We start from the raw sequence: 14,370 nt of genomic DNA, 5'->3' as shown, positions 1-14,370 counted from the left end.
TCAGCTGATGATTCCGTGTCGTTTTAAAAATGCCCCCTGCCCCACTTTTTTTTCATTCCTTGGTTTTCAGGCCAAGGGAGGGAGTGGACTTTACCCTTTCACTTTGTCTTTCAAATAAGTTTTCTCTAAGGCTCCGTCCCTCTTTTGTATATATTTTCTGCACCCTCTCAGGGTAGTTTTATTCATACCTCCTACCACTGATTCAGTTACTACCCATAGATTTAATGATTCTCCCAAATTTGCCCCTATTTGTAATCTTATTCCTGGATTCCAGACCCGTACGTCCAAGTGGGACATCACTGCCTTGTCTCACAGGCACTGAGCTCACCCTGAACTCAGTCTGAAGTCAACCCTTTTTGCTTCTAGCCTACTATTACTTTGCTTTTTTTTTACCAGTCTCTTTGCCTCTAATACATTTTCCCTTTCTTCTGCCTCCCTGCCCCACCCCAATACTGTCCAACCCTCTGTGGCAAATATAATCTTTCTAATGCACAGCGTCAGCAGGCTTCCTGCTTTGCTGCTGCCCCTCTTGCTCGTTCTGTTCCAGGAACACCACGCACCACTTCCCTGAAAGTTCATGATTACTCATGTCTTTGCATACGCTGCGATTTCCTTGGCTTGAAATACCCTCTGCCTTTTTGCCTGTGCGGGAGAGACCTCCAGCAAAGCTCGGTTCAAGCATCAGCTCCTGTGAGCCCCCACCCTCCTGCCCTCCCCCCCCTCCCGACTCAAACATAGTCAGTCCTCCTTCCTGTATTCATGTCCTACTTTGTATACACCTCCACTGTTGCATTTGGCTGTTCTCAGTAGACGCACTACTGCGTGTCTGCCTCCCCTGTGAACGGAGCTTCCCCAGAAGCTCGAGCTGTGCCTGTCGCTACCTCCTCAGCTTAATATCTGGCACCTGTTAGGTACCTTATAAATATTTGATGAAAGAACAAATGAACAACAAAAAAATGACACTCAGAGTGCATGTTCATTGCAAAAGTGCTTTTGTATAATAAAGAAGAATAAGCTAATTAAAACAAGAACAGAAACGTCCGTCTCCTCACTCCTCCTCATCAGATGGTTTCCTTTGGCAGCACAGGGCGCGTCCGCGGAAGCTCAGCCATCTCCCACAGCTGCCCACTGGCGTGGAGGCCGGCGTTCACATTGGTTCTGGCATGATCGACAACCAATGAACCCGGACAAGACTAAGATAAACGACTTGTCCTCCCGTAGAATAAATATTTCAAATAAAGTCAACCCAAGAAAGTCAGGCCAAACAGCTATTGATTGCTAAAAGCCTGAACTTAAGCCCAATGAATATTCCCAAGTTCACCTCCATGCAGCTTGCCTAAATGGTGATCAATATGCAATTACTGCCCCCCTTTAAACATGTCTTACACTGCCTACCTGAAGAAGGGTTTTACTTTTTAAATCTTCGGTTTATTGAATTTGCTTAGGCAGGGGAAAAGCAAGAGGGAGACTTGGCCAAACCAGGGTCCTTTGCCCTTAGTATTTCAAACAATTCCAGGCTCTTTGTGAAATGGTTTAAATGTATGCTGAGTGGTCACTGAAGGTGCCCTGTTATTATACATGGCTGTCATTCATTTCAAGAGGCCTTTTCCTGAGTGACTAAACAATAAGGGTATTGTGGCTCAGTTTCCTAATTTGTGCTCACATGATTATCTGCCCTAGTCATAACCTTTGTAAATTCAAGTTTATAAAGTGGGTTGCTGAAGTCCAGCTGCAGTGAAAACAAGTGGATATTTTTTTTGTCGGGTTTCCTGTTGGAATTTCATCTTGATGCAGAAAACCCTTTCCTGCTGAATTTGGAGTCTTGTTTGCCCTGCCCCTGATGTTTAAGATACCATGTCTCACAAATAAGCCTTTTTCATGCCACTGCCATCATCAGACCCCTTTGTCATTTCTCACTTACTCTGTTGTTACTGTCTTCCCTGCCCCGAAGCTCGGTGTCCCTTCATCACACTGCTGCCTGATTAAGCCTTCTGAAATGTACCTGAAATGTATCCACCTTGTACCCTCCTTTTCTTAACATTTCATGTCTTCTCCACATCGATGGCAGGGAGCCCAGGTGCCCTGGTAGCACGTCTAGGGCGTGCCATGGCCTGTTCCTGCCCACCTCTCCTTCGTCATCTTCCACCACCGGTCATTCAAAACGATTTCTAGTTCCCTCAGGTGGCACGCTCTTACAAGCATCCTGTACCTTTGCACATGCTGTTTACCCATTACTGCCACCAATGTCATCGTTCTCTCGTCTCTGCCTGGCAAATACTCGTTCTTTGGACTCAGTTCAGATGTCGCCTTCCATTTGACACCTTCACTGATTTCTCCCGGATAAAGTTAATTATCTCCAGCTCTCACCTCCTTGAACTTAATTTCCACTGCTTCCGGCTTTTGAAATTATTTTTATTTACCTGTCCTTCAATTGCTTAAAGACAGGGAGCTTATAATTCTGAGCAGCTCGTGTCATGCCTGCTGCATGAAGACCTGTGCTCAGTAATAACCTTTTTTTTTTGCGTTTTAAACTCAGTAGTTGGATTAAATGTCATGTGTAAGTATCTGTGGATTGTTTTGATTGATCCCCACAGCAAGGGGAATAAAGGTAGGGATATTCCAATACATTGTTGATATTTGGGCTTGGCACCAAGTGGGATAACCAGCAATCTCAGTTTGCCCAGGACTGAGGGGTTTCCTGGGATATTGTACTTTCAATGCTAAAAATGAAGCAGTTTCAGGTAAACAAGGATGGTCTAGCAGCGCAGGGCACGGTTGGCAAGCTTTTTACCTACTCTCCTTTCCTCCACTCATTGGGACCCAGTCCTGGCTGGCTAGTCTGAGCCAGGATAGCATGCTTTGGCGTCATTATAGCACTTTAATAATGGAATATTTTAGTAGTCTTTCCTCTACAAAAGACTATCCAAAGGGATATTATTTCTAATTCCTTTACTTTGGCTTTCAGGTAAGAAATTGGATGAAGGGCTTTAGGTTCTGCTGTTACCCCCTTTCTGATCAGGCTTGCCTCCCCTTGCCTGACCAATCACTTTGCTCCATGGATTAATTCTAGCCCTTTTTTTTTCCTTTAGTGTTTTCATCACCATTGGCTTCTTGACACCCTTAACATATGGTTAAATTACCCATGTTTTTAAAAATAATAAAAATCTTAACCCTGGCTTCCGTCTCAAGTTGATGGACTCTTCTCTAGGCTTTACTAATGAGTAGCCCACGCTCACCCCTCTTACTGTCTCACCTCCTTTCACATATTTACATATGTATCTGTCTTTCTCCATACTCCCCGAAGTACATATACTCTGTCTTACTGTAAAGTAACACACAACATAATGGTTTCAGAACAAATATGTTGAATTGTATCTTCTTAACTGACAGTTAGTTCTTTACTTGGCGGCTTCATTGTGTCCTGCAAGCAAGACTAGGTAGGTGGCACGGCCTTTCATCCAGCCCATGTTTCTCTCTCTGATCTAAGCCGGAATACTGGTCCCTGTTCTCTCTCAAACATGCCAGCCTTCCGTCTGGTTTTGGACTTCAGGCCTTTGTACTTGCTGTGCCTTCTGCCTCTAATATTTTGCCCCTAATGTGTACATGGCCAGTTCATCTCAGACCTCAATACAGATGCTACCCCTAAAGAGGTAACCCCAAATAGCCTCTCCAGCCATTCTTTCACGTTGCTTTATTTCCATGACACTTAACCACTATCAAGTATCTTGTGTTTCCATTTGTCTCCTGCAGTTAGAATTCAGCTCCATGACCATGGGAACTTGATCTGTCCTATTCACAAAAGAGGAATCCAGTAAATATTTGTAGATTGAGTAGTACGCCAAGGGAAAAAATTATATGCTGACTTATACTTGTCTTTGGTTATTTCATATTAATTTAGTCTTCCCGAATAGATTGAAATAGTTCTGAAAGCAGAAGCCATGTCTTAATTTTTGTTTTTCTCTTGTGCCTACCACAATACTAAGTGCTCAGTAAATACTGAGTCATGGCTTGGTTGGTAGATTTATCAGCTGTACTAAAATAGGAAATGACTGCCTTGCTCCTCTCTTTCTCAGCGTGTTAAAGGAAACAACATAAGGTTATGTTATGTTGGTGCAAAAGTAATTGCGGTTTTTGCAATTATTTGTAACCTTTTAAACTGCAATTACTTTTGCACCAACCTAATAGAAAATGATAGTCCTTCGAAAAGTAGCTGCAAGAGCAGTAGCAGGTGGCAGGATTATTCTATGATCTTTGGACTCAGGGGGGAAATCATCTTTATTTTCTCTTGAAAATAGTTTATCTTTTCTAATTCTCCAATCTTTGATATTAAGATAATGCTCCATATAGAATTTTGAATATATTACCTTTTGTGCTTATCGTTCTGACCAGAAGATGTTGTTCATTTTACTATATACTCTCATAATTGTTAACAAGTGTGCAACATTCCATGTAGATATATCACAATGTAATAACTGGCTCATTGGTGGGTATTTAAGTTGTTTGTGTTCTGTGTTTTTTTCCCATTATAATGAGTACTGTAGTAAATACACATTATTATTATTATTATTATCATTATTAAAATCTAGAACATCCCCATGAAATGCCTTATATGAAACCTCTTGTTCCCAGAGAAAAGAAGGTCTCCCGGAGCAGCGCCCTGAAAGTACTGGACCATGCCATGATCGGACCTGAGGGCACGGACAATTGCCATAAGTTTGTTGACATTCTTGGCTTACGAACCATCTTCCCCCTCTTTATGAAATCTCCCAGGAAGATCAAGAAAGTGGGGACCACTGAGAAGGAACATGAAGGTAGGATTCCCTGAGGAAGTCAGCCTAAGTTTAGGTGCATTAGGAGAAACGGGGGAAATGAGAGCTACTTTTGCAAAACTCAGACGTGCAGTTGAGGAGTGGACTGTTATGTTACCTTTTTCTTTTTTATCTTTTTCTTTTCTGTGTATGGAAAAGTCCCCCAGAGACCCCAGATCACTGACGGCCTTTGTTCCATTGGTTCTCTGCTTGCTTGCATCCTAGTGGTTCCATTTCCTTCTGGCCTGTTAATAAGTCTGTGGGTAAAGGTTTTGTTTTCTTCACCATAATTTGTAGCAAGTTGTCTCTCTGATGGAAGACCCTTTTGAAAAGAGTAATGAGGTGACAACACATGTCACCTCCGGAGTGGTGCTTTCATGTATTTCTGTATTAAAGGATGATTCAGCTAACATCAGGAATTGCCGAAATAAACTATTTACAGCCCAGATTCCCCTTTTTATGTTTCTCCTCCCTGATGGTGCATACTCCCAGCAAAACGCTGCCATGAATTGCGATGCTGTAACCACAGTAGTTACTGCCAGGCCAATCTCTTCCTGCTATTGTCTAGTGGCCTGCTGTACCCCTCCCCCCAGTAAATCGCCGCAGTGCAATCGGGAAGGCGAGGGATTTATGGGCACTGGCAGTTCTACTGGAGGCTAACAGACACTTGCATCAGGGAATTTACATGGTTGGGTGGTTATTGTATAGTGTGGGGAGGGGGCCGGAAGGGGGAGGAGGAGCTGGTGTGTGTGTGAGAGGGGACGAGAACCTGAGCTGATTGGCTGACTAATTTGGTTGTCTTGTCAAAAGCTAACGTTTGTCCCTTGGTTTGGGTTATTTTTTCTTTCTTTTTTTTTTTTTTTTTGGCGTTGATAGAATTGGTGTAGGTATCTGCAGGATCTTTTGCGTTCCTCAGCCTCCTAGGTAAAAGTTTCACTTCTCAGATGGACTGGGCTTAGTGTCTTCCAACTGGAGTGGCTAAAGGAAGGTGACGTCACTTGTCTTCTGTGATCATCTCCAGTGATGCCTCCTCTGATCACATCAGCTCTCCAGAGACAACAGAAAGTTTGGCAAGGGAGGAACTGGCAGTGCAAAGAACTGAACTAGAGAGCTGATAACAATAGAGAGTTCAATTCAGCTTACGTCCGGTATTGACCAGTCGCCGCCACCTGTACACATGTTAATCCTGCTGCTGATCTTTTTTGTTTCCTCAGTAGAAATTCGGCAAAATGAGGCCATGGGAGAGGGCATAGGTGGTCTTGGAGACCTAGGAGATAACATTTTGGAGACAGTCACCTGCCACTGTCCTAGTACTGCTGTGTTATGGGCTGTCTTCCTGAGGCCTCACAACTAGTCAAGTAGCTAGTGATACCTTCGTTTTTTCAGATAAGGAAATCAGCTGGGAAAGGAAGCACACTCTGGGTCTGCAGCTAACCAGCTGTGTGACTTTAGACCCTTTATGTAACTTCTCTGGACTGCATTTTCCTTTCTGGTCTATAAAATGGGGAGACTAGACCAGTGAACTAGAAGCCCTGATATCTATACCTTAAGATTCTGAGGCACCAGTCCTGTTGTCAAGGCTTTGCCCTGTAACCCAGGAAACTCCTCAAGGGCTGTGCTGTGGCTCACCGGCTGGGTTCTGCTGAGAGACTACGTTCATCTCCATCCCGCTGGAGGAAAGCGAAGGAAAACGGAAACGGCCCTTAGCTGGCTCTTGCTCAGTGTGCGTGGTACTGAGAGGAGGAGAAGTGACAGATTCAGCGAGCAGCTGTTTTCCTTCTGAAAAATGTGCCCGGTGGCATGCTGGAAACAGTACATTTGCTCCAGAGTACTCGCATTAGGGATTTGATAACATTATATTAGTGAGGGCAATGGCTTGGTGAGACAGCTCCTAGAAGGCATGTTGGGGCTATAATGGCTGGTGAGGATGAGCTCCGCATCTTCAGTACACCAGCACCCAGAAAGAAGAGGTGAACCCCAAGGAGACAGTACCGCTCGGGGCCTCCTCGGAGGAAGCCCCAGCTCGGGGCGGCTGCTGCTTGCCACCTGGCGCACGCTCCATGCAGGCAGGCTGAGAACGAAGGAAGAGCAGGGCTGGGTGCATTGTGTAAGATTTCTCTGTCCGGTCCTGTCCTCTGGGTAACTGTCTGTGTGTTGGCCCTTCTCATGCAGGTGGACTAGCTTTGGAGGCTGAGTTAGAGCCCAGGAGCCTCAGGCCATCCGGAGTATTTACAGATATGCCCCGCTCAGTCCTGCCCCCAGGCTTCCACCAGGCCCTTCCCTCCAGCGGCAACAATTTTCTCTGTCTGCTTGGCTCCCTTTACTCCTGGTGTCACTGTCTCGGGGAGGCATATCGTGAGCCCCTCGACCAGTAGAGCGCCTCCCATTAAATGGACTCTTGGTCCTGGGACTTTGTCTTCATAGCCTTGAAGATTATGGACCCAGCAGCCTTGTCACCTCTGGGACCCAGGGTCCAGGCTTGGTATGTGATGGGTGCACAGGAAATGTTTATTGGCTGCAAGATGCACTTCCCTGAAAGATGGCTTGTGAAAAAAACATCAGTTTGGGGCTCTCCTCAGAACCCTGCAAGGTTGACGTCAGTACTTGACTTTAGTTCAGATTGATAGTTATCAGTCATACACCTGGGGTGAGTGTCTTTCACTCCGCTTATTTGGCAGCAAAAGCAAGTGAGGTGCTAGCCATCAATTTCACTCCCCTTCAGAGCCATATCCTTAAGAGCCGGGCTGTGGATAGAACTTCCTTGTAGGTGAGTTCACCCTATGACAAGCTTCTTTCGATGATCCAGCAACTCCTAATGAACACTATGGGCTGGGAATCAGCCTGCCATTCCAGAAGCTCTGGAGGGCTGCCTGCACTCTTCCCGTTCTTTCTCGTCAGCGCTCAGGGGCTTGTCACATATCAGGGTTAGCCTCCTTTAGGTTTATCCTGGTCCCGTGTCAGCCCTTCGCACGTCTCAGGACCTTCCCCAGACTCCTGGTAACGGTGTAGCCCAGTGTGGTACAGATGAAGCACTGCTGTCAACCACGCGGTCTTGGGCAAATTCCTAAATTCTCTGGCCCTCATTTGGCACCTCTGGACAATAGAGAGGCTATGTCTACCACACAGGGTGGTTGTGAGGGTCGGGTGAGATGACGCACGCTTAGCATAGATGCCAGAAGAGAGGAGGCACCTTAAGAAGTGTAAGTCTCACTAACAAACCTATCTCCAGTTCTGCTCAGCCTGGCCTTCGTCACGTGCATCCATCCTAAGAGGTCACCAGGAAGGCCAGGCAAAGAGACTGCTCAGACCTGGGTTGGGGGAGGACTGGGAGCGGGTGGGTTTCCCTTACGCTGAGTAGTGGGTGGCATAAAAGCAGCTGTGTTCCCAAAGCCCACAAGAAGGGACGTTGAGAGAGGAGAACTTTACCATTAAGATGAATCTAGAGATGAGGGAAGAAGCAGAAACTGTCCTTGTAACCTAGAGTTGCTGGTAATTTAGTTCCTCTTTTGTGAGTTGGGGTGGAGAAGGAAAAGAATTATTGTAATTGAAATCCATTCAGGTTTGCATAATAAAACCTTCAGAAATAGATCAGGGGAGGCACTTAGCTTGGGGGATGGTTGGAAAGAAAAACTTTGCCCTTGTGTGCAATAGCATGATTGGCTGCCTCCTTGGTTTTACAAAGAATAGCGCCATATATATATATATATATCTTGTCTCCTTGGTAGTGACTGCTTCCGAATAGGAGGGGAGAAGAAAAGAGCTGGTATCCAGAAATGGCATTTGACCTTTATTTCCTGTCTCTTTTTAAAATTCTTATTAAAATAGGTCCAATTTTTCTTGTATTGCTTCATTAGGTTGGTGAGTTATTGAGTTTGTAGCAGTTCTAGTTAATTGCGCTATTTTCCAGGTTCCCCTGGAGGCTGTTAGAAGCTTTACGGGGGTGAGCTCCCAGGCAGTGTGTAGGTGTGTGGTGTGCGTGCCGGGCGTGTGCACACGTTTTACCTTATCAACAGTGACAGCAGTTGATACCAGGTCAGCGCTTTAAGGAACGCCTTTCTGGCATCTGCAAAGACTTGGAATTCTGGTAGACTCCACGTGTCAGGACGCATGCAGTGGCCGGTGCTTCTTGGATCCCTCACCGTGAGGAAGTGCAGAGGAGAGCTCCCACCACCTGCTAGGGTTAGAGGAGGGAAAGGGCAAACCTCTTCTGCAGTCCGAAAAGAAGGGAGTTGAGCCAACATAGGCAAGAAGGAAACATTTTCAGCCTCCATGGTGGACTATAGCAATGACATGGCATTGTTTGGGGCCAGCTTTTATGGGGGTCTCCTGCTGTGTTTAAAATTTAACAAAGGCCTAGTATGTGACCGGTCTCAGGGAGAAAGGGAACAAAACAGAATGCCTGTCCCAAAACAGAAAGCTGCTCTTTCCTAGTGTTCCATCTCCAGATTCTTTTCCTCTGCCTGTCCATCAGATGTTTTCATGTGGATTGGCAGCGTCTTCCCCGGTTCTTTTTTTTTTTTATCTCCATGTACTCTTCTTAGGTGATCACATCTACTACCCGCAGCTTTAACCTCTATCTCTTTGCCATCGATTCCCAAATCTTCAACCTTGTCTCTTCCCCAAGCTCTAGTCAGCACAGCTAATTAACCAGCAGACAATCCCACTAGATAAGATACCCAGCTCTTTCAAAACCATCCCTTCATTGCCCAAGTCTCTTCTGTTTCCCTACCCTGGTAAATGTCACCACTCTCCACTCCACCACCCGAAGTAAAAATCAATGCACTATGCTGAACTCTGCTATTCCCCACGTATAATTGATCTTAAGTCCTATGAATTTTACCTTACAAAAAGCTCTTGAATCAGTTCTTCTTTTCTTCCTTGCCATGACTGCTCTCGTCTCCTCTCCTGACCTATCACTGTAGCCTTCATAAGCCTCTCTGCTTTAGTTTCCCAATTTTCCTCCCCTCTCAGAGTCTGTCCTGCATGCCACCACCCAAATTAGAGAGGCACTCCCGGCCCTCAACAAGTTTATAGTTTAAGGAAGGAGGGGAAAGCAATTTTGCAAATATTTACTGGAAAACCATATTAGCATGTACGAAGACGTAGCAGACAAGAGTACTTCATTGTTAAACGGAATCAGAGAACAGGAATGCTTAGAGAGGAAGACACTTTTGGTAGAAGGTAGATGTCATACAGGTTCAAATAAAGGGCACTGGAATCTCAGCCTACCAGTTAAGTTGTTATTACCTATATTCAGCATGTGGAAGAGTGTCTTCTCACAACCCATCCTGTCTGAGGCTTACCACAGCCCCTAAAGCTTCTAACTTCTCCTTCTGAAGATGGGGAGATTGTAAGATTCAAGGAGCTCATGACTTCAAGTCATACAGTGCGTAACGAGCTAAACTCAGACTTAGACCCTCAGCTTCTGATGACAAATCTCACACTTGTTTCACGAAGCCATGCCATTGGTATTTGTTCTTCTGGGTCCAGCCAAACTAGCTCGCTCTTCTCTGGATTGTTTGTGAGGTCAAAAGTTCTCAATCAGAAGACCTTAGTTCTAATCTTGGTGCTTTGACCCAGAGCTGGTCATCATGGTGGAGGGGACTCTTATCCTTTCAAATTGCGTAAGTCATTAGAAACAAATGGCAAATGACTTGGTGAAATTGTTGTTAAGTGCTGGTACATGGTAGGTGCTCAGTAAGTATTGGGTGAATGAATAAATGCATTTATTTAACACCTGTGTACCATATACAATCATGATCAAGACACATGCCTATAGTTAGAAATTGTGGCCTCTTACGTTAACCAGTTTATGATTCTCCCTTAAAACTACAGCATCCGTCCCAGGGTAACGTGTAATACATGTCTGTTTATGCATCTATAAGAATAGAATTAATGCCTTCCTCCTTGGAATGTTGTGAGAGTTATTGTGAGATGACTTACACAAGTCTAACATAGGGTAGGGATTGGATAAACGTTCGTTTATTATGAATCACTATTTTAATACTGACCCCAGACATCATACTATACTAAATGGTATATTAGAGGTTGTGGAAACCCAGACTTCTAGGGATTCTGGGAAGGCTTAAGAAAAGAGATGACATTTAAGTGTTCCTTGAAAGATAAACAGTGTTTCATTTTTATACTAATGAGGGGAATGGCAGAGAGGACAGTGAGCGCTAAGGCATGTAGAACAGTTATTATGATCTGGGTGATTAAGAACACAGGTTTTGGATGAAGACAAGACTTGGGTTGGTGTCTTGGTCCTGTCATTTATTAGCTGTGTGACTTTGGGAAGGTTGCTTATCCTCTCTGAGCCTCTATTGCCTCAGTTGTAAAATTGGGATAATATTGGAATCTCTCATAAGGGTGCTATGTGAGGATTAAATGAAATAATACACAAAAAGTGCTTAGCACAATGCCTGCTTCATTAGTTAATATCCATGTCTGCAGTGAGGATGGGTTTCCCATTTGTGTTCCGCTTCTTTCTACTCTGCCAGTCATTTTAGAAGTACTCGCCTGAAGAACTGCTTTCCCTCCCTGAATCTGTCATTCATAGAGGTGGACTGTAAGCGTGCCAGTCCTTTGCAGAATGTAAGATGGAAAGTTTCCCCAGAGAAGACAAACCAGGGAGCCCCAGGTCCCCACTTCTCCATATTACTTGTAAAAAGATAATTCAAAGATTTCTCCCACCCCTTTTTATATTCCCCAAGCTTAAAAATCACAAAGGGTTGGTTGTAGTGGTCAGAGCAATGAGCAAGTGAAGGATGAACAGTATTTAATTTTAAGAATGGCATTAAGTCATGTGTTAACAGGCACTTTACGTTAAACAAGGATGGAAATGTCTCGCTCTTGCTTTTTGTTGCTATTTGAAAACCTTATAACTGAACAGTTTCTGGATCAATTCCCTTTCTCTCCCTCCAGCTGCTTGTCTCATTCCTGACCTCAGATGACAAAATGTGGGCATGCTGAAATAGTAATGTGTTTGGGTTTGGGGTTCCTCTCATCAGGCTTGAGGGGATGATTTTGAGTGTTGCACATCTGGTTTGCTAACTGGTTCCAGTCGTGTTAAGAATTTACCCTCAGGCCTTTCTTTCCCAAGTAGAACACAGCATAGTTGTTTGCCAATGAGGAAGACAGTGAAATGCAGGATCTATTTGCCATCCTGGAAGAAATTGTTATTCTCCTTTGCCGGGAGGAGGGGGAAACAGGCTAATGGCCAGCTCACCTTTATTGGGCATCTACTAATATACTCAGGGCTTTACAAGTGTACCTGCTTTACGAGTTAGGCATTTTTATCTCTGTTTCTACAGATAAATCTCACAGTTTGTTAATTACCAAATACCTTTTAACAAATGAGTGACAAAAGCAGAAATAAGCCAAGGTCCGCTTTTATTAGGTGGGTGCAAAAGTAATTGGAGTTTAAAAGATTAAAAATAATTGCAAAAACCACAGTTCCTTTGCACCCACCTAATAAAACTTCTTCCAGCACCCAGGTGGCTCCAGTGATCTTCTGGTTGGTATCCCGAGGCAGCACAGAGAGTTGGAAGGAGGTTTTTGTTTGTAGGCAGACAGACCTCACTCCTCGAATCCCAGCGCTACCCCCAAACGAGCTGGTGGCCTCGGGCAAGTTATTCTCTCTGGTCCCTGACTTTCTCTTCAGTCAATAAGCCTGATCAAATCTTTCTTAAAGAGTTGTGAGAAGAATGATGATCATGATCGTGAGCGTCCCACATAGTCTCTAGCAGGTGGACATTCCATACATAATAATAAAGTTACTGCCTATCCGCCTCCTTTCAAAAAAGTCATCCCTGCCTCTCCTAGTTTTCCTGTTGACATACAGGATCAGATTCCGTGTCTCTTGTGGGTGTGAAGCCCAGCTATGCACCAGAATTCCATATCAGACAGGCTGGGTCACAACAAAAGCTGACAGAGATGGGCCAGTCACTAGGTCTTGTGATGGCCTGTTCACCTGGGCCTTAGTTATAATCCTGTTTTTGCTAGCTAGCCCTGTTAAAATGGATCACTTCTTGAATAAGTTACAAGACCCTTTTATTTTCATTTGATGCTCTTGCAGAGTTTATTTCTAGGGATAAGAACCCTAAAGGTAGGTCAGTGAGGCTTCGTTCATTTTTTTTTTTTTTTAATTAAGTAAACCACTAACCCTCCTTTGTGCCAGACTCGGTGCTGTAGATGGAAGGTGAACACGCTCACAGCCCAGCTAGGGAGAAATAGAAACCTGCATTTATATTACAAGGTAAGAATGAAAGGTGACTAATAAGCTCACAGCCCAGCTAGGGAGACAGACGTAAAAACCTGCACTTATATTACAAGGTAAAAAGGTAGAAGAAAGAGGGAAACACTGTGGGAACACGGACAAGAGGTTCCTCAGCCAGCCCTGGTGGTGAGAGGACAGGGGGAGGTTAGGAGCAGCTCCCCTTTAGACATGTGGCTCTTGAGACACACCTTAGGCATGACTTAACCAGGTGTAGGAATGTCAGGTGAAAAAAGCGTCATGTGTAAAATAAAAGTTGGGAGGGACAGACTGCAGTGAGCCTTAAACCTCGCTGCCCATCAGAATCATCTAGGATCTTGTTTAAAATCTGAGATCCCAGTTCCACCAGTCTGCGCAGTGTTGGCGGACCGGCACTTTATTACGCTCCTCGGGAATACCTCAGAGGCCCCACAGAGCAGGCGAGAGAATTGACTGAGTTAATACATGTCTGATGCTTAGGACAGTGCCTGGAACACAGTAAGCATTCCTTAGTGTTAGCAGTTATTGCTGCTCTTACCGTTATTTTATTACGTTATTCAAAAAAAAGGACTCCCACATTTTTACAGGTCAGGGGTATAGTACTAATTTTTGTTATTTTGACTACTTCAGCGGATTTAGAACAAATTCAGTTTTGATATTGAGGGCCCGAGTGGAGAGGATGAAGAAGAAACATTTATCACTTCTTTTTTCCTCCTGTGTTTTTCATTTTGCCAGGTGGAGACCTAGTTCTTTAAGTTACAGCATTAGCTGAATTCTTATTTTGGATATAGGATTTTCCACTGGCACATTTTTTATTTTGTCACTATGACTGTTAGTTTTCATTTATAATCTTGATTAAATTTTATAGAAATAGTTTAGTATGTGATGTATCTTCTTTGTAGAAGTAAAACAAATACCAGGAATGTAGAAGCAACAATAGAGAAACAGGTAAACCCTTTTTAGGTTATTTCTCCAGCATTTTTTGGTGGTACCAAAAAGAGGAAATAACTTAGGGGCTAGGCAGTAATTAACTGTGGACCCTGTTTTATGAAAATTCAACACATAACCTTTACTGGGATATGCTTCTTAATGTTCCCATTTGAAGGCTTTTTTTCTGAGCACTCATGATAGGCTTTTACATTCTTGATCTCGTTTCATCTAATCTTTACAATAACCCTATGAGCCATGTATTATTACCCACATTCTACAGGTGAGAACACTGAGGCATAGAGAAGTTGTCATTTTCCGAAGATCACACAGCTAGTACATGGTCTTAACTGGGATTTTAACCCAGGATTTTTCCACGGC

The 14,370-nt window shown here is 44.1% G+C and overlaps 1 protein-coding gene across 3 annotated transcripts in view; it reads left to right on the top strand.

Annotated features, from left to right (window-relative positions):
• The window catches only part of CTNNBL1 (catenin beta like 1), a 144,274-nt gene that overhangs the window by 80,397 nt on the left and 49,507 nt on the right, over positions 1-14,370 (top strand). For all 3 annotated transcript variants that reach the window (XM_019750234.2, XM_074318346.1, XM_074318347.1), the window contains one exon: positions 4,630-4,811. In XM_019750234.2, the coding sequence (XP_019605793.2) occupies positions 4,630-4,811 (182 nt within the window). The remainder of the gene's footprint in view (positions 1-4,629; positions 4,812-14,370) is intronic.

This window comes from Rhinolophus sinicus, linkage group LG13 (assembly GCF_036562045.2).
Source record: "Rhinolophus sinicus isolate RSC01 linkage group LG13, ASM3656204v1, whole genome shotgun sequence".
Taxonomy (NCBI): domain Eukaryota; kingdom Metazoa; phylum Chordata; class Mammalia; order Chiroptera; family Rhinolophidae; genus Rhinolophus; species Rhinolophus sinicus.
Note: the sequence above shows the minus strand (reverse complement) of the source record. Positions and strands in the feature narration are given on the sequence as shown.